Here is a 21,021-nt window from a genome sequence, read left to right on the forward strand (position 1 = left end):
CCAAAACCAACAACAAAACCTATCCACCCAAAATAGCGGTAGGTTCATAGAAACAGCAACATCATCTCCTCACAAGCACCTCAGTGCAGCCCTTCCTGCCCTCACAGAACTGTGTATCACCACAGTTGTGTTCCAAACCAAAATGAACCTCTGAGCTACAAATTCAGCCTCTGTCACCTTTTCTCTCTTGTAGTACAAATTACAGAGATGTTAATTTTGTACAGAGTGAACAGGGCTGGTTGAGCACTAAATTAATGCTTTTAAGTTGAGGTTTACTTTAAGAGTTCTCAAAACACATCACACTTACTCTATGTGGCCCCTTAATGGACTGCTGCCAACTCTCCCTTCTTATGTGGGAGACAGATTAAGTATTCTGGTTTGTTTGCAGTGAATTATGAGAAGAAATCTCCTGCTGACAGCTGCACTCTCACCCTTACATACAAACAGAAAAATAAATATTAAGAGTACCCACATCTTCAAAATATTGCATGTTTTTATTAACTCTGAGACATCTGAAAATAGTAAATTTGTTTTCCATTCTGGAAGTCTATTAATGTACGCACCTGGATACTCACCTCAACTTCTTCATTTCTGGGTTCATCACACCAGGTCCACCCAGGGATTCAGGATCTCTCACAAGATCTCAGTGTCTTACCTGAGCCTCTCATCGCTGACACTGCTGAGAGTCCCTTCTCAGTGTGTCCAGCTGTCACTCACAACACAGCGATGAATTTTAGGCACACGAACAAGATGCTCACAACGGCATTTACACAGCTGTGTCTCTGAGATGCACTTGCCTCCTACTCAGACTGCAGCTTTTCATTACCATTTGTCCTTCCCACCTCCCTTGCAGCATCTGAAGAGACACATGAGCAGGAATTCCACAGCCAGCTTTATACAGCATCTACCAGCTGGAACAAGTCCAGACCTATCTGATTCCTAAAAAATCATGAAATTTAGCCATAAGCAGAGCTACAGCTGGCTGCACTGGGAGGAGCTAGCAGCAAGAAGTGTTTCCCAAACAGTAGAAGATGGATAGAAATTAAAGGTGGTTTAGTTACAATTACCACTGTTCAGCAAAAATTATTTTTTAAATAAAATTATTAAATAAAATTATTACCTGGATGGTTACTGCAGAACTGTTCTCAGATAATAAATGGTGTGTAGAAGCCGTTAAGTAATGAAAAACTAGAATTTAAATTTTATGTCAATTGTCAAGTCAGGGTTGTCAACTGAGCACAACCACAACACATGCTGCCTTATCAGAATAACCATGTAAACCAGACACAACTCACCAGTCTAGCATTTTGCTGCTTGCAGTACCAGACAGTCAAGGAAGAAACACCCGTTTCAGAATTAATGCCAGAAAGCTTTTGATTTCTCAGACTAACAAGGAAACTACACGTGACAGCATCACTGCTGGCTGCACAGAATCAGTTTACACCGGCTGGACATATTTTAATATTATTTAACAGCTACAGCAAACTTGTGATGATCTTACCCTTTGATCCAACGTCACTGACTCCACTGACTGTTCCAGCATGACAGTTCTGTTCCACATCTCAGCCTTTGCACAGATTCTTTAACAACGGTTTAAGGGTAGAATTCTCCAAGGTCAGCTAGGAAAACTATCTGTGTAACTGCATCTAGTTTGTCCCATTTTCAAGTTCTCAGCATCCCTGACTCACTTAGCAGGGCTAGTTTGGGGAACTTTACTGACACAACAGCAATTTTTCAAGAGTAAATACTCTGATGGAAGGAGTTCCAGTATTAAAGCAATTTTAGAATCTTGAAAATCAAAACAGATATCATCAGCATTTGAGAAAAACGGGTGACTTCTGAGCTAGTTCAAAGAGAGCTAGGCAGAACATGCGTTTTAGAAAAAAATTTATTTAAACATCTGTTGCTCTTAAATTACAAAAGTTAAAAAGAGCATGCAGTGCACTGACACATCACCAATTACTTCTAAAGCTGTTTTAAGACATAAGGTGGTTTCTTCGAGAGAAGACAACTCAACATGATCCAAACTCAACTATCCATTTCTCGTATTTCTCAATGTCCGCAGCAGAAACAGATTTTGAAACTTTCTTCAAAGCTATTTCAAAGTCTTCCATAGTTGTTGGCATGTGCATTTCATCTCGGGGAAGATTTCTTATTTCTTCTGGTGTCAAGCCTTCAATACGCCTCCTCATGGCCATCAATGATGCATCTCTAGTCCGAAAGGAAAATAAAATCATTACTCAATACAGGATGGTGAGTTCAGCTTTCTGAAAGATTTAAGAAAGAATTGTAAACTTTTATGGGAAGATCTCCAAGTGCTTGTAAAAGCTACAATACCATGTTATCCATATTTTTCAAACATGGCATTATCCTCACCAGATATCTGAACAGCTACTATTCATAGGCTAGGCAAAAGAGGTAAAGACAAACTGGTTTAGCTGATGTCACTGCCTGCCTATGATGTAGCTGCTGTTTATAGTATTTTTAAAGAGGAACAAGGCAATAACAATTTCACTCCTAGATATAGAAGGAATAGCTGGAGTGTTTTGAATGTTTCCTGGTTTGAACAGGAATCCCATTCCAAAGACAGAGAAGTCAACAGTATCTACCTCCAACCTGTACACTCAATAACTAAATGTTCAGTAACAAAATCTGTCCTCTCTGTAGCTCCTCAAACTTCTGACCTTAATGACCACTGAGCGTTTTTACAAGTGTGTAATTTTCTTTTGTGTTAGGTTTAACTACATTTAGATTTCCAGCAGCAAATCTGGTAGCAGTAGGTGATGAGCTGCTGAGGTGATAATTAGATAACAGTGGAAGGCTGAAGTTCCTGCTAATTTTGTTATATATCTTATAATAACAAGAAAATGCTGCTTATCTGTCTAGTAGTAAAAAAGATGCAAGTGTAATCTCAGTGATATCACAACAGTATATTGTATCATATCAGACGGTGAGAATCCAAAGAGAGAAAAACTTACACGTTGTCTTCTGGAAGCATTTAGAAAAACGCTTTGAAGATATTCTGTTTCAGTACCATCCTCTCCCACTAAAGGAAACTGTAACTGTCAGACTTCAGGAATTTACTAAATAATTCACAGAATCACAGACTATTCCAAGTTGGAAGGGCTCCACAAGGATCATCAAGTCCAACTCTTAAATGAACCGCCTGTACTGGGATCGAACCCTTGAACAATCTTGGTATTATTAGCACCATGCTCTGACCAACTGAGCTAATCTCAGTGTTAATTAATAAAATAAAATCTCTAATACAGGAACTAAAATTTCAGAACAACCAAAAGGTTGCCTTGTTGAACTTATCTCAACCAAATATCACCATGCTTCGCTGTTACATCATCTGTAAACCATAAGCTACTGTTACACAGTGGCGTGGGAGGGACATTCCATGCATCTAATTTGCTTCCAGACAGCAGTGGAAAAAAAACAAGTTCCAGCAAAAACAATCCAGCTGACCAACCAGCCCATCATATCTTAACACACTGACAGAACTGAAGTTCAGCTGCGCCCACTTCCTTTTGTAAAGTCATTTTATGGACAGTCATTCCAACCTGAACTCCTGGTGCTTTCTCAAATACACTCTTGGTGCCTGGAGAAGCACCAAAGCTCTACTCAAGAAACAGGCAGCCACCCACTGAAGACACAGGAGGCCAGTTCCATCTAAAGGTCTTTCAACATTGACAGTCCACTCAAAACAACAACTCAAAGTAAGTTCATACTCACATCTAATCCACAGTTTGTCATTTTAAAATGAAGGTTCACCTTCATTTCCTCCTGGTTATATGCTGACTGCTAGGAACCGTAGTGTTACCTCTGACTGGTTTTCACTCTGGCTCAGCAAACTTTGGACTTCACCTCAAATTCTTTAAGACAGGAGGGTCATTTCAGTAAACCAGTGTTCTTGGTCCACTTATTTTTATGTTTTGCTTGTGCCACTAGCAAGGGCTGTCATAGTACACTTATGCTTATGTACTGAGAGCCCAAACCATACAAAAGCACTTTTAAATCACCCACATCTTTTTATTTCAATGTAAATGAAACAATCATATCCAAGAGCTATTTCTCCTGACACCATGAACAATAATTTACTCACAGGCTAATAAGAGTACTTTCTTAGTACTTAGATTTCAAACCATGTACCATCTAAATCTCAGTTTATCTGGATTTCTCTTTGCTGCCACCTCAGTCATCAGAGACTGCCACAAACAGAAGATTCATATGTTTCTTTGTGATTTTTAATATGTTTGCCTTTTTTTGTGTCTAACAGTATTTGTGCAAAGGGGCTTTGGCTAAAAAAAATCAAAAATAATTGTGCACAAATACATACACACATAAAATTCACTGAAAAACATTAAAAGTATTTTCATTTCTAAAATAAGTGTATTGACATTCAGTATAAAATTAATTACAAACAACAAACACTGAACAGACTGGAGGAGACAAACTGCAGCTAAAATGCACAAAGCAGCAGGCCAAATAAACTCTCATATAACATGAACCTATTAGCACAAACTCCTTTCAAAGCAGAACCAAGACTGATCAAAAGAACACCAGAAATTCATCTCACAAACCTACAAAGGAAACAAATCTCCACAACACAGATTCAGAGCAGCTAACGTACCATTCTTTTCCCAGACACTGCGCAAGGTTTGTGCAGGAAACCGTACTGAGGCTCCAAACTTTTAGCTCAGCCTGCAGTGGCCCTGCTGACAGAGCCTTTGGGGGCAGCTCTGTGTACAGGCTACTTGCTTTCATCCCTGTGGCACAGCACACTGTCCTCTCAGCTGTGCTGACACGTGTCTGCAGAGCCGCGTTAAGAATCTAGGCAAGAAACGGATCCGCGTTTGAGGAAGCAGCTGGGGAGTGCTTTTACTCCAGCTCTCTCACCCTGCTCAAAGCACAGCCCCACAAAAGTTGGGCTGGAACACCCAGGAGCTCAAGCCTTTCCCTGCCACGCTTCAGTGCCACCTCCAAAGCCTGAAAGCAGCGTTACACAGGTGCTTATCAGAGGGCAACAGCATCTTAAGCAGCTTCAGTTCTCTGTCCCATACTGCAGATCGCAGTTTGCCACTGCGGCAACTGTGCCAGTGCAAGTCCTTTGATGTAAACAGGACAACAGACACTTGTCTCTTAACAGATCAGCCGTCTCCTTCCCTTTCCAATTTTTCAAAGAAAATATAAAGGAAGAGTAAGAAGATATTTTTAGTCAATTATTTCAGGAATCCAGGCTAGAGAATAGGCCCACAAACAACTGTATGCCAACAGTAGGGACGAGACAGGGAACTGAAGGAGGTAGCAGAAACTATAGTCAGTCTCATCACAAAAACCAATGTACTGAGTACACAGCTCCTGTACCATCACAGAAGACTCTACACCTTCTCCATGTGATGGAACAAGGAAACTCCGTGTTTTTACTTTAGTTATTCCAGCCTCTGTCACTGTTGCCTCTTCCACATGGATTTCTGCAGAAGTCATAGACTGCAACTCTACAAGTTAAAGTTTACCATCCTCTGGATAGTCCTCATGCATGGAATTTAGTCCATATGAAAGAAGGTAGAATTTTACTTAAATCACAGCTTATTAGATTACTACATTGCAACTACTCTTCAAATGGAAATTTAGGTGAATATTAATGCAGTATTTCACCTTTTAGCCATACATAAAAGACAAGTTAGAGTCCATTTTTATCCAATAACTTTAATAATGTAAACTGGTTATCGTATGAACAGTTTTCCCAAAGTTTGCAGCAGTAGTGACACAAATGATGCAATGCAACTTACCTGCACACATTGGTAATGTCTGCACCAGAATAACCCTCCATTTTCTCAGCTATGTTTGCAAGGTCAACATCATCAGCCAGTTCCAACTCCCGTAGATTTATTTTTAGGAGTTCCTCTCTACCTTTGGCTAATCACAGAAAAGAAAATTGAGTCTGTACAATTTGCTTTCTGAACATAAACAATACATTGAAGGAGGATGAGAGGGAAGACTGAAAAAAAAGGACGCTGTACTTGCTACAAGAGTAAATGTTCAAGCTGGTCCTGAATCCGTAAGTGAATCTGCATATACGTATCAATTAGATTTTTAAACCAAGTGATGAAACTAAAGGAATAGTTTATAGAGTTAATAGTTGAAAAAGTTTAGATTTTAGAATTTTTAACCACTCCTCTCCCCAATTCTTCATACCTGATGGTAAAGGAATGTAAATTCTCTTTTCTAATCTCCGTCTTAAGGCTTCATCAATATCCCAAGGAAAATTAGTAGCAGCAAGTACCATGACCATCTTAGAAGGATCATCATTTTCAGCAGCCCCTCCAACACCTGCAGTGGAGAAAAGAGGAGGTAAAATATACATATGTTTTTAGAGTATTAATGTACAGAGAAAACAGCTCTGCAGTATTAAAGCAGCAACTCTACTGCGCTTTAATGAGCCCAAGCACAATAGAATTATCAAGCGCAACAGAGTTTGCTTTTTCATCTCTATGACAGCCTGCAAGCATAAATCGAAGCTTGGTTTAAACAGCAGCAGGGGCATAGGCCACTGCTTAGACCAGGAAGTTCCTCTCTGTCATGGCTAGAATGGATTTACAGCAGAGTTGTTTGTACTTCTCCCACAACAGTGGTTCAATTTTCACGTCAGTGTCTTCTAGCAGCAGGGTGAGGAAACAAAACAACGCCCGACACCATCACCACACCAAAAATCAGCATCCCTCACAGTATTCACCAACAGCCACACAAAAGCAGCATGACTCCCCTACAAGGTCTCTTCACTTCTGAAGTCAGGCCAAAGGTTTCATTATGTACAGGTGGACTGTACAAACTGCTGAAGTGAATGTTAAATTTGGTGGACTCAATCACAACTTCTTAGAGACAGACAGAACACCTCAGTTTCTAAATACTATGAATCTGCTACAACAGGAGGAAGGTACTTTTGGTAAAGCTGCTACTCTCTCTCTACTGTTTTTGCTTAGAATAACAGGATTGGGCTGTGGGATAGCCATTGTACCTAGTCTGCCTGACAGTCTGCATATAAAACACCTTTTATGAATGCCTAAGTAGAAGAATTCAAATAGTTCTAACTAATAAAATCAGATTATGTACATACTTGATATGAGTATTAGAGCTCTGCTGCTCTTTAAAGACAAAAACAAAAGGGTACCAACATCAGAGAAGGACAAATAAATATGCAAATCTCCTGACTCATGGAATTCTATCACAAATCAGTTCATAGATTAGCACTTCTAAGTAGTTCCTTTCCTTCTCTCTGCTCCCCAACATATAAAATGGATGCCTCTATAGCAGCTCTGCATTGTTACCTACTTTTGAACTTTGTTGATTTGTAAAATATTAGCCACATATTTGTAGTGAACTCAGTGTTTTAAAATGAAATCTCTCACAACCACTTCTATAGAACAGAAGATCTTCACTTGTTATATTTTTAGGAGAAAAAGAGATCCCAAAGAAGTTAACTGTAATGCTGCCTTAGAAGTTTAAATAGAAACAGGTAACAGTTCTTTTGAACCACTTTTTACTTAATTTTGATAAAGTGAGTGATATGCCAGGCAAAGACTGGGAGAAGCAGGACTTTCTTCTGCTGCTCTTTTGAAATCTTATATTTTCCACTGAATCTTCCTTATCCTGGGTTATTAATACAAGATCATGGCTCAGAAGCCAAAAGATTGTTAAATATTGTCACTTGTAGCCTTTAACACCAATTTCATGTAAAGCCTTCAATAAAATGCTTCTGAAGAATGAAGTTTTCCATTATTTTTTTTTGTCCCTCAAGTTTCCTCCAGTCCAGCAGTTCCCAGTGATCCTTTACCATCCATCTGAACCAGCAGTTCTGCCTTCACACGTCGGCTGGCTTCGTGCTCCTCCGAAGTTCCCCTGCGGCTACAGATGGAGTCTATCTCATCAATAAATATGGTTGTCGGGGCGTAAAATCGAGCCTGAAGAAAGCAAAGCATAAAGCAGAAGCTGAAAGAGCAGTTCACTCCCATTTAAGAGGTACCAGCCTATTCAGAGCTGAGTAATGATGTATTTACCCCAGCTTCTAAGTATCAAATGATCCCCACCCTTCCCCCTGTTGGACCCCAGCACTCAGGTACAGAACAGCTGTGCATTCATTCAGAGCAGCTGAGTAGAAGAGCTTTTGGCAAAGTCCTGTAGTTGTTTGGGCTATAAACAAACATTTCATAAGCTATAGGCAGTTTCCCACATTAGGAGTAACATTTTTAACTGCAAAAGTCATCGCAGAACGCTTGAATGGGATTTCAGTGAAAGCTAGGATGAATATTAAGCTGGGACACCATGACATGGAACCTGTCCAAGAGATCGGTCAACTGCAAAGTAACTGACCTTTCTGAAAACAAGAGGATTTAAAGACAAGGGTCCAGGATAATAAAAGCTACTGTATTAGAGCAGTTGAGATGCTGTTCACTGTGTTATCTGCATTTTTGACCTATCACATAAAATGAGCTGGTATCCTGCCTAACAAACTATAATGTAAAAGATCTTCTATTTCCTGCCTTTTCTGATTACTGTAGCTGCAACTCTGTTGTCCCCTTCAGTACTGGGCACCCTAGCAAACACTGCAAGCACACCTCATAACATATGGAGAAAGAAGACAACTATTTTCTCAGCCCATTTCAAGTATTATGTGCTCTGAAGCCAACTACAGTTTGGAAGGCCACTTCTTTTAACCACAAACAAAAAACCACCCACAAAAACAACAAAACACACAGCCTAAATAAGGTTCTCACCCAGAAAGCAATTAGTTCTGTCCCTAGATGTACACTCAAGTATGTTTTGCAGCACTCACCAGCTCATAGTGAGTTACCTCTAATGTAAGACAACCTATTTTTCAGCTTTTATAAATGGATTTAGGAATAAACTTGAAATGCAAACGGGCAAATCAGAAATGCCCCAAGCATTTGAAGCTTGGAGAGCTGTTTATATATGCTATGAGTTTGAAACCTAGGTAAGGTTTCACTGTTCCAGAGGTGATTTTACTTCATTATCTCACTGTTCATGTTCAGAAACTTAAATCACCATTTCAAACAGCAGACGAACAAGTTTCTCAGATTCTCCTCTGTATTTTGAGGTAAGTGTGGAAGAAGAAACATTGAAAAAAGTTGTCTTGCATTCAGTTGCTACAGCTTTTGCTAGGAGGGTCTTTCCAGTACCAGGAGGACCAACCATCAGCACACCCTATTAAAATGAAAAAGAACCACTTTTAGGACAAGAATCAAAAGATAGAATAGCAAACTACTGGATATAAACTTCCCCTTGAAAAGTTATTCAAAGATAAGAAATGAGTATCATTGCTTACTTGCAAACACATAGCTGAACACAGTGTGCCGGTTTCTGGCTGACATCTTTATTTTGTTATTATTATTTACAATAAATTTTGTTACTAAGACCTGGGAAGAATTTATTTAAACTGTAAAACATTTGAAATTTCTTGTTCTGCCAAGATCCAATCCCAAAATCCTACTTATGATCACAGGAGCAGATTTTTTTCATACCTTCCACGGTCTTCTAATCCCCTTGAAAAACTCTGGCATCCACATTGGTAAAACTACAGCTTCCTTAAGCAGCTTTTTGGCTTCTACTAAATCAGCAATGTCATCCCTGACAAGAAAGAGAAAGTGGTTTGACAGATTCAGACATCAGGCAAAAGAATCACTCCACAGCTCAAAAAACCTGCACAATTAAACTTTTTATTACACATTGGCTCTCCCATAAATCTAATTCATTTTCCTGAATTATTTACATTCTAATGGCAAAAGCCTGTAACAGCTACAAATGACATCTGCCTGGCAGAATGCAGATGGATGCAAAATCAAAAAAACAATAACTCTTTCACTAGAGCACCACTGTCAGTATTCAGAGGAAGACAAGCAGAGGAAAGCAGGTTGGTTAAACTTAGGCAAGCTACCAATTATGCTTTCTTGTTTTGCTGAGAGGTTGGACATCCCTGAAATTAAATATCATCTTTCATTGTTACAAGAACAACCTGCTGAAGACTAGTAAATGGAGCGGAGTTAAACACAATTTTTAGAATTCTTTTCCAGAGTTACAAAAGTAGTGATTCTTAGATACCTTGTAGGATGGTCTTATTTCCTTGAAAGCAACTTTCAGGGCATTCCTCTTATCAGCATGTGCCCAGGTAATATTTTGGTTTCAAAACACATCTATATGAAGAATTAGTTTCAAATCTGAAGTCATAATTTAAGATTCAATATAAAAACTGAAACATATATTTAAATATTAAACTAAAATATAAGACAGCTGCATGCACACCAAGTGTTTTGTGAGACTGTTTGGGTTTTTTTTTAAAGCCTGCTTTATTTGCCAGAAGATTTTTGCTCATTTAATCCTCACAAAACCACCTAAGCTGGGAAACATTCAGAACACAAAGCAACCTTTATATAAGGTTTAATATTTAACACATTTATGTAAAGGTACTGGCACAGGGTTATATTTTATGTCACATTACATCCAGCATTTCAAAGGGTTCCTATAGTGACATAACTTCTTTGTTAATCAGTTTTCTGTCTTGATATGCCCCAGAGTAGCAAAACATTTTCAAATGAAGAGACACTGACAGACATTAGAAACTTTTACATTGCAGAAGAGAATCTCAAAAATCGATTTTAGGACTCTAAATTTTGAGAAGCTTTGTATGGCCAAGTTGGTCAGGACTTTAAGCAACCTGATTTAGAGAAAGATGTCCCTGACACAGCAGGAGATTGCTTTTGCTGATCTTTAAAGGTCCCATCCAGCCCAAACTATTATATGAACCTATGTGTGGAAAAAAATATTTTTGAGCTCTAGAAGTATTCAACTACATAAGAAGTTTAGTTGCCTATTTAAAGGCAGTAAGGAAAATCTGTATGTACTCTTTACATGTAAGTATCTGTTAAAATACTTAATTCCTGTCATGTCATGTGAGAGGAAATAGAAACAACTCAAGAGACTAGCAGCAGTACTCAAACTTACCATCGAATGTTGGGATTCTGAGAAATTATATCTCTTTCCAAAGCTTCTACTAAATCTTTGTCATATCCAGTACTATCAAATTTCTTTGGTTCAGACTCTGAAATCTCAGATGTGGATTTGTTCTACATATAAAGAATACAACAATGTAAATACATAGCAATGGTTACGTCACTAATGAATTTTTTCCACAAGTCCACAACAGCATCATATCTTTAGAAGGTGGCAACATAAACCAGCATGAAAATTATGAAGCATCCATATTACAGCTGCACTGCAGGATGGATCTGTGTGTTTCACCCAGATTTCTGTAGTGCCCTGGTTCCATTTCCTTCTCCCCAAAGCCAGCATTTTGTACTGATGCAGTTTCTTTGTTTTGGTACCTAATCAAAACTGCATACGCTTATCCCAGGGTAAGAGTTTCTGACTCTTCTCCCACAGAAATCTGAAACTATCTGAGACAGAGTAGGGGAAAAATTATGTGTAATACTGGACCACAAAGTGTCACACTGAGAGTATCTCAAATTCTCCAAGTGTTGTAAATATGCCATGTATGTGGGACACAAAAGAAAAATTAAGCATGACTTCCGTATGTAGAATGAGCAATGGTGATCTGCAGGGAGACCATAGGGGTAAAACCAGAGCTAATTAACTTATTAACAGAAGCATGGACATGAACAGCAGAGAAGCAGCTCTGCAGCAGAGTCAAAGCAAAGAAGCTATTTACTTGAAAGGGCTCAAACAGCAGAGACCATGCAACTGAAAGGAAATAAAATGCACTAGGACATACCCTGGTTTTATACATTTAACAGCAAGCACTGGTGATGACAGAACAACTGTAAAAGAGAAAAAGAGACCTATCCTGTCTCTCTGTGGGTATATTCTCATGGATAGAGGATTATTACTCAAAGACAATCTAATTTAGTTCCTAATAAAAGTAGTAGCTTACACAGCTGAACAATTCCACCGTTAGAGATTACACTATCTCCACAGGCCATGACACCTTGCCACAAATTAAGGTTGCTGAAGCTAACAAACTATTGCATGGATATTTGATTTATTTAGACCCTAGAAAACTATGAATCTACTGTTTCCTGTATGGCCTCTTACCTTGGTCACCTGCTAAATTTATGGAGATCAGAGCACAAATCAAAAAATTAAAGCACTCTGACTGCCAAGAACAGATCAAAGTTCAAGCATGCTAGGGTTTTGTTTGTTTACGACTGAAGAGAGTATGGAGCTAGCAACATAGCTCAAAAGATAAAAAAAAAAAGAAAAAGAGGCAAGGGTCTCATTTAAGGATTAAGTAAATCTTGACATGCCTTGGAAGAGGCAATTCATTCTTGGTTTAAATTATACTCAAAGCAATTAAGCCACAAGGACGTCCCATGTGAATGAACTTCACCAGGCTGTACTTCATAAATTCAGTGGTATCATAGGTTGCAGTAAACACATCACGGAATCACAGAATGGTTCAGGTCAGGAAGGACCACAGTGGGACATCTGGTCCAACCTCCCTGCTCAAACAGCATCATCCCACAGCACAGGGCACAGGATTGAGTCCAGATGGTTCTTGAGTATCTCCAGTGAGGGAGACTCCACACCCTCTCTGGACACCCTCTCTGGACAATCTGTTCCAGTGTGTGGTTACCCACACAGTAAAAAAGCGCTTCCTCACATTCAGGTGGAACTTCCTATGCATCAGTTTCTGCCTGTTCCCTCTTGTCCTATTGCTTGGCACCAAGAAGAGCCTGGAAACATCCTCCTGGCACCCACCTTCAGATACATTTACCAGACTCAACTTCCCAGAGTGATTCTTTTTAATTAATCCATAAGCAACACTGTGCACAAAGAAAAGACAGCTTACAAGGTGAGATTCAAATCAGCACACTGACATGAACAGAAGAAAAATTTTACAGGCACGTCATTTTATAGTACACTCAGTAGTAAGAAAGCACAACTGAGTTTCTCAACTCCACGAAGTTATTTGCAAGTTTACCTTTTCCTCTTTTCCTTTATTTTGCTGATCCTTTTTTTCCCGGCTGCGGACTGCCTTCCCTTTATCACTGGGGTTCCGAGAGGACGGGCGGTGAGAGCCTCTGGCAGCTGCACTCACACGGTTATTGTGACCTCTGCAATCACTGCACGGAGCAGACTGACGCTTCCTGGGTCCTGGCGAAGGTCTAGTTAGTTGTAACATATGCAAAAAGCCTCAGTGTAAAGCCACTGGTGAGCACTGAATAACCAAATCAACTCGTTACAAACTGAAAAGCCATTTTGCTCAGGATAAAAATCTCTGTGTCAGAAACAAGACAGATATTTTTAGATGGTGACTAAAAATCCATTTTCCCTGTGCCACAAGCTCAGGGTCCACCTGCTTAAAACAAGTGCCTTGCTTTGCGTATTTCATCAGTAGAAGTAATATGGAGCTTAGAAAAAAATAACAATAATTTGGCAATACAGCTAAAGTAAACTTTCTGTCAAAATTGTACAGTTCTATGTCTGTTTTGCAGATTCTCCTGTCCCCTCCTTCATGCTACCACTGGCCTGTGTTAGAACCTCCACTGAACCAGGTCAGATAGTTACTCACAAAAAAAGACCAAAAAAACCAACCAAAAAACCACTAGACACATATACACACAGAACAACGTCTTTAGCATCCTGAACCAGCTAATTAATGCCAACAGAGACAAAAGTGAAATAAAATCTCAAAACCAAAAACCAAACAACTCAGGCAACAGTGTGTGTGGGGAGGAAGCTTGACATCAGTCAGGACTCTGTAAGATAAGATCCCCAGAACACTCTGGATTAGGCTGCCTCAAAATGACACCTCCTTCATGACAAAGGGTGTCAAGCTGCTGGTGCAAATGTTACACATCCAGTTCAAGAACAAAAATTACACCACAACAGGCTCAAGTCAAAGCACACTTTGCCCTGATAAATATTAATTTAGGTCCTCAGGTTTCCTCTTACCTACGCTCAGCAGGTACTGGCAAAGACCAGACTTCTGCATCGTGAGCTGGCAATTCTTGTTGTGATGCTTTCAATGGAGTATTGTCTAGTTTAAAACTCTCCAGTGTTTTCATTATATCTTTCACATGCTTAGCTTCCACACTTATCTCCTGCCAAACCTGATTAAAAAAAAAATAAATAAAAGGTTAGTTAAGCACATTGGAAATAAGTTTGTAACAGTCCTCTGTTCAAGCCCATGTAATGCCTGGATGGATTCCACAGGGATTAACAAGCTACCTAATTCTACTTCAATAAACAAGAATTATGCACATGAGATCTTAAGGATGTTTTTCTGCCTTCTCCAGAACGTTTAAAGAACAAACCAAGAGATTTTGGATTTAACATCCAAGAGACTTTTGACAAATTTTGCAGATTCAACAGATACGACAGAACCTAATAGACTAAATATCAATCAAAACTATCAACCTAATAGGTAGATTATCAATGAAAAACAAGAGAGCCTTTATTGAGGACAAATTATCAACTCATTTGCTATTAAGGACCTTAGTCCCACTACAACACTGAGGGCAATAAGACCTGACTGATACCAGGGTAAAAGACTTGAGCATAACAGGGATACTCATCAGCACAGCTGTCAGGGCAGACAGGGCACTGGCTCCTCAGAGCCATGTTCCATTGACTGTTCTGCCACTGACAGACAAAGAAATTGTTAAGATGACTTAAACATGTCTCTGTAACACAAAAGAAGCCTATATATAACAACACTAGATTATGAGAGAATGGGGTAAGTTTTTTTATATTTTTGTTTACAATAAGATAGGCAATTCTTGCTACTTCAATGCTTTTCCCTCGTAATGTCCCAGAAAAGTGCTATTTACCTGCTGCCATTTCTGCTGCAGATAGGTATCTCTCACTGAGTACAGATATTTATTCATTTGGTCAAGAACTCCCTGGTAGTAGACCATTGCAGAATCATAATTTCCCAGTAAGGCATATTCACGGGCCAACTTCACATTCTCAATGATCATAACAAGGCTCATGTTCAACATGAAGCTGAAAAAAAAATTTGAAATATTAAGGAAGTAAAAAACCAACTGAATACTGAAACTATTTTTTTGCCAAGTATTTTCATATGCTTATTAACTCATCTGGTATATCAAAACATAGAAGCTGAGAAAATACTGGTTACAAAAAAGAAGGCCTAAAATGAATGTCATACATATAAAAAGATTACTAATGTTCCATTAGTAGAAATCAAACTTTTCACATCACAGCTTTGTTTCTTGTCATGGAGACTCTGTCAAAAAGCCCATGTAAGATATGCAGATTTAAATGCATTATTACAAGTCACAATTGCATACTCTTATTACCTCTTTATTCTACTGTAAGATAAATTAGTATTTTACTGTGCCTGGACTGTGCTGTGTGGTTTTAAAAAAAAAGAAACCACGCAAAAAACACCAAACAAGCAATAAATCAAAGCCCTTCTTTCTAATGCATTATGTTTCGTTAATTTTTTTTTCACCTTAACACTGCATAAATGTGAGTTTTAATAGCCTGATTTTTCCTTGTGGAAAAACACTATTCTTCCATTAGCTTGATTTTACAATTCTTCAATTTTACGTAATTTTTTGTTTCTTCGAAACAAAAATCCACTTTCCATGCCCAGCTTGCACCTTCCTATCACCTTCATTCTTACACCTGAAAAGAAACCCCTGAAAAACATCAAGGCTATTTCAGTTATCACTGAAAGGTAAGCAAAAGCCACAATTAAACATTTAGTGTGTAACTACCCATTTTATTTAATGTATTGTTCAAACCATGCTATTTTCCCTGTCAGTGGTGCTTGTTTCTGTTTTTTTGGAACAAACGCCATAGACTGTGACTACTTCCATTGGCAGCACTAACAGAATCTGCACTTTTAGATTAGAATAGCACAGAAGTATTATTTATACAAACACAGCAGAAGTAGAAGCAGTTGAAGTAGACTCATTCTTTACAGTGCCACTGTCCATAGAGCAGTTGTCCCACATTACTGCCAGTTTCTTATACATCCTATCCCCTTCTTCTCTAATATACTTGTGCTCTGTTTTTCTTGTCTCTTGCATACCAAGATTTTCCTCACTCTCCTCATGACTTCCTAACCAGGCACAGAAACATTAAAATCAGCAAAAAACATGCGTGCAAGAGAGCCATCCTGCTGTCACTTTGGTACCTGTACCCAGTGCCAGGAAGAAGCAACTGCAGACAAGCAATTCCAGCTAAGCCCTGGGATGAAGCACACTTGATACAGATCAACTATTTAAAGAATGTAAGAGGCACTAAATTCACATGCGCAATAAACAGACTTAAGACTGAATATATTTCAAGACCAGGTCAGGGTCAAGTTCAGACACATTAGCAGAGGTTTCAGAAGCCACTCTCTGCACCCACCTGCCAACCTACTGCTAAAGTGTGAGCTCTCCATTGTAAAGAGGAGCCGCTAAATACAAATCAAACATTTTAGGGCTTTCATTCCTTTTTCTGTCCCCAGATAGTTTCATGCACAGAAACACAGCTCAGCCATTCCTGAGCTAACATCCTCATCTTTTTTTTGCTTCCTTCCTCTTCCTTCCCCAGCTTCCCCTGGAGCAAATAGCTGCTGTCAAAATTTTCAGTCCAGAACAGCAAAACTCTCGCAGCAGAGGAGCTGAAGACAAGCCTCTGAGAGCCCACAGCCATCCTTGCAGAGGGGAGCAGGAAACCTGCTATCACAGAACCCACAGCACATAATCTCCCTCCGGCCAGAGAGTTGCCCAGCTGGCCATGAGCTCTACAAGCTGATACAGTTAATGTGACCACCAACCAAAAAGGCTAACATATCCCAGCCTAATTAGTCTGTGGAGACACAGTTTGGCTTTGGAGTTTTGTTGGTTTTAACCTCAGGAGAAAGAGCCTGAAGATGTTTGTCAAGTGTTGTATGGATCACCACACAGATGTTAACAAAGTTTTCCCTGCTGTGTTTAGGAGCAAGCTTTTCCACTCCTGCTCATCCTACCAGATACACCTGTTTGCCTGTCCTGAGAATTCAAACCAGTGACTAACACTACTGAAATCACAAGTTGAGCAAGATGCTAATAGACATTTTAAAAATCAAGTAATAGCAAGTTACTAAAACCAAACTAGACTTTTAAATACAGAGGGAAGTCATAGGTAACTTTTTTCACTGAATGCTGTAGAGCAATCCAAGCAGAACAGCAACTTTATATATACAGAAAAACAAACAAAAAAAAAAGTTTGTAACGATAGTTTTCATCTGGAAATGTGAAAACAACAAGAATTTAAAACAAACAAACAAAAAACCCTCAATAAGTAAAAAAAACCAAAACAATAAAACTGAAGGGGCTAGGTCAGCAACATACGAAAGCTTGGGACCAAAAGGATAGCACTGCACATAATAAAAGAGTCAATGATATTTTCAGGTTAGAAAGGGCAGAGAACGTAAGGACAGAAAGGAAAACAGACATGTAAGCAGAAGAAGCTAGCAACTCGTGGGAAGAAAAAAAAGAAAAAAATATGCTCACTCAGGTTTATAATGCTACTGGAATCTATCTGTTTCATCAGTGCTATTGAAAATGAGGATAATTTGGTTTAAACTAGAAAACCAATTTAATTTGTTGCTTCATCTTGACTCATGAGAGCAAAAGAGCTTGAAGTGGCTTCCAAATACAAGGCTCTCCAGTACAAGTGAGGTAGAAGAAGCTGCTGGCTCTGCTTATGTCTGGACACTCCACTGCTGCTGCCACTGCAGGCAATGTCAGAGCTGAGACACTAATGAGAATCCGTGGGTCTGCTGCACTTGTAAGTGAAGATGGTAAAGCAGCTCTAAGGGGGAAAAAGAAGAGTTAGAGTGCTAATTTGAAAGCAGACTGAAGTCTGTGGTAGAAGGTCACAATATACTGGGGCAGCTCGGCAGGGTGGAGGATGTGGGAGAGTCACGACTACACACAAATCCCAGAGTTAAACCAGAACTGACGGGATTAAAGCTCTCACAAAACTAATCCAGCACTACTTAATAATTTTTAAAGTATTTACAAGTACTTAGCAATATCACATGTGTTTACAAATACTTGGTGCTATCACGTAACAGGATGTCAAAGCAGCAGGTCTGCACTTATCAGCCACGACCTTTCCATGAATCATGACCAGTGAAGTTATCTGTGTTCCAACAGCTGCTGAAACAGTGAAGAGCTCATAAAGTTTACAGTGAACAGGATATAAGGAAAATAACCTAAGCACTTTGTCTTGCAAGTTTAATTCTTCACTGTGTACAAACACACAAGACTTCACAACAAGAATAATTACTCTTCACACCACTGTGAGTATATAAGGTTCCTTGAAATTAACCCACCTCCAGTTACAAAATACATTTTATCATTTGCTCCAAGGACCTAAAATATTTCTAGAGTATAGAACAGCCAAGTCCAGCAAGGGTGGAACCTAATGAAAGTTCAAGATCCCTATAGCTTGTGAGAATGAGGTTTTGGAACTTATTTTTGTATTTCACTTGAAAGATACCAGCCTAACCATTATCAAGAAAACACTTGGGATACTTCATGTTTCCCATAATAATTTGAAGGAATCATCAGTAGAAATGATTGTAAGTAATTTCTGCATACAGTCATACATTAGAATCTAGGAACACTGCATCAATCCTGTAACACAAGTCCCCTAAACTTTAAAAAATAAAAAAAGAGATTGACATACAGATATTAAAAGTGAATATTAACATTGGTCAATTACCGTGGTGGACCTGCAGACTCGAAGAACAGCACAAGCCATACATGGAAAATACTTCCAAGGAGTTTTTTGCTCTAACCTTAATGTCCGGACTAAACCAGAGCCTGAATTTTGGCAGAGCGCACATGTTTCCATTATTTCAGCCTGCTATACAGGCTCTGACATCAAAGCAACCGTGTAATACTTGCAAAGTTCTCTTGGCAAGCCAGATGATATAAAAACACCCCAGCTTTCAGGAATCAGTTTTTACTGATGACATGATGGCCTGCATCACCTCCGAGTTCCCTTCCACCTTGAATACTCTTCTTTATAACACCCATGGCCAGCAACATTTGGTATCAACAAGTGATGGTGCTGATAACTTGGGAAGAAGAGTTGCCAGACTGACTGGACACTAAACAAAATGGTTCTCACGCAGCTGCTGTATTTAACAGTAACGGCAGCAGAAGAACCAGCAGCAGCAGCCACAAGCATAAGCACGGCTGGCAGTTTGTGCAAATAAAAAACATTAAAAAATCAATCAGTAGGTAGAGATACACTGGTGGCATGTTAATTTTATGTTTTGCAGGCTAAGCCTTTCAGAAGGCTTTATCAAACAGGCTACTTTGTCTCCACTTCACGCGGGCTGGCTTTCTTTTTGATCATCAATGTTAAATTAACAAATTTCTCTGGAAGTTCAGAGAGGTCCGCGGCTGCATAGCGATCTGGAATTGCTGCCTGCAGCTTCTCTGTGTCTGGAGAGAAAACTTGCATCATCGCAGATTACTGCACATTAACAAGAAACCCCCAAACCAGCAAAGTAGGTGGGGGGTGAAGGGAGACTGAGGAAGCAGAGCTCCGTGCCTGGGGCAGCGCCAGCAGCTGCAGGAGCCCACCCAGGCGGGCTGCGGGGCCGGGAGCTCCGGCCGCACACCTGCGGGCAGCGGTGGCCCCCGACGGCGATGCCCCGTGCGGCGCCGAGCACGTGTGAGCCACAGCCCTGACTTAAGGAGCTCCGTGGTCACGACCACGACTCTTGCGACAGCAACCCCCGCGGCCCCTCGCCCCCCGGCCGCGGGGCAGAGCAGCCGGAGCCCGCCGTGCCCGGGAACCCCCGGGGTGGCCCCGCCATGCGGGGCGCGGCCATCGCCCCCCGCCCGGGTCCCGCCTGTCCCTGCGGTCCGGGGCGGACCCCGCGGGCCCCTCTCGCTCACTTACTCCTCTCCGGAGCTCACACCCGCGCCGGCGGCTCCCGGCGGCACCAGCCACGACCCCTTCACTTCTTCCGCCCCCTTCCTCCTGCAGCGGCGCTGGCCCCGCCCCGGCCCTGCCCGCCGCCTCCTCCCGCCGCCGCCGCCGGCAATTTTTGAAGGCAAATCCGGCTGCGTCACTTCCAGCTTGGTGGGACGGGGGAGAAGGTCCGCGCAGCCAAGGCCGGCAAGCAGTTGGTGACTGTTTGTTGTTACTAAAAGCTAAGAGCTGGTTTTGTTTTAAACTTTACAGAGTAGCGGGGGGAAAAAAAATATGAAAGGCAGCGAGAAAAAAAAAAGCAACTGCATTGGCCGGGAATCGAACCCGGGCCTCCCGCGTGGCAGGCGAGAATTCTACCACTGAACCACCAATGCTTGTATGGTACACACTGTGTGCCTTTTTTACTCGAAGGTGGTAAGGGCAAATTCCTCCACCCTATTGCTGCTGCTTGAGATCCCGCCCTGGTGGTCGAGGGCCTGCCCCCGGCTATTTCCTTTCTGTAACTCACAAATGTGAGTTTTGCCGAGGGAATAGCAAGCACCCATTTTTATCTACATTTTCTTTGCTTGTGATTTGCCTGCACCTCGTCAAACTCTCATAGATGGTGTCGTTCTGGAGAAAAAATCGCGTGAGAGTCCTGAGGAGAACCTGCTGCCGAACGCAGTCAGACCAGGGACCTGCCCTTAGGTGTCCCTGATAGAGCTGCACCTCGTCACCTGTCTAAATAGACTCAGCTGCCTAGCAACAAATAGGATCTAAAGGTTGTGCACAATGCAGGTTTATGATAGTCCTTCAGGGTGAACTCCAAACCCCCACAGCAGTATGTCACCCTTCAATTAAGTGTATCACATCAATTCTTACTCATCTTGTTATTCTATTTCTACCCATTCTTAAGATGGCAGTTTTAGTCCATCCCTTTAATGAGTGTCTACGTTTAAAATTATCATTCCTACATTACTTCAGCTATAAAGACACAGAAAGCTGCTGCTGAGTTTCTAAAATTTTAAGTGTGTCAAATGACTC

At 40.5% G+C, this 21,021-nt stretch overlaps 1 protein-coding gene and 1 non-coding gene across 2 annotated transcripts; both read right to left on the reverse strand.

Annotated features, from left to right (window-relative positions):
• Positions 1 to 1,870: 1,870 nt before the first annotated feature.
• Positions 1,871 to 20,080, reverse strand: KATNA1 (katanin catalytic subunit A1). The gene is made up of 11 exons (XM_063390086.1): positions 19,966 to 20,080; positions 14,868 to 15,042; positions 13,990 to 14,147; positions 13,016 to 13,199; positions 11,020 to 11,141; positions 9,543 to 9,648; positions 9,067 to 9,225; positions 7,838 to 7,964; positions 6,202 to 6,336; positions 5,796 to 5,922; positions 1,871 to 2,211 (listed from the first exon to the last, which is right to left on the reverse strand). The coding sequence occupies exons 2-11, from the start codon at positions 15,036 to 15,038 to the stop codon at positions 2,013 to 2,015; spliced, it is 1,488 nt and encodes a 495-aa protein (XP_063246156.1). The 5' UTR covers positions 15,039 to 15,042; positions 19,966 to 20,080; the 3' UTR covers positions 1,871 to 2,012.
• A 221-nt stretch (positions 20,081 to 20,301) lies between these two features.
• On the reverse strand, positions 20,302 to 20,372 carry TRNAG-GCC (transfer RNA glycine (anticodon GCC)). The gene has a single exon. It is a non-coding gene; the product is annotated as a tRNA-Gly (tRNA).
• Positions 20,373 to 21,021: the final 649 nt, after the last annotated feature.

The sequence above is a fragment of the Prinia subflava genome, chromosome 2 (assembly GCF_021018805.1).
Source record: "Prinia subflava isolate CZ2003 ecotype Zambia chromosome 2, Cam_Psub_1.2, whole genome shotgun sequence".
NCBI classification, from domain to species: Eukaryota; Metazoa; Chordata; class Aves; order Passeriformes; family Cisticolidae; genus Prinia; species Prinia subflava.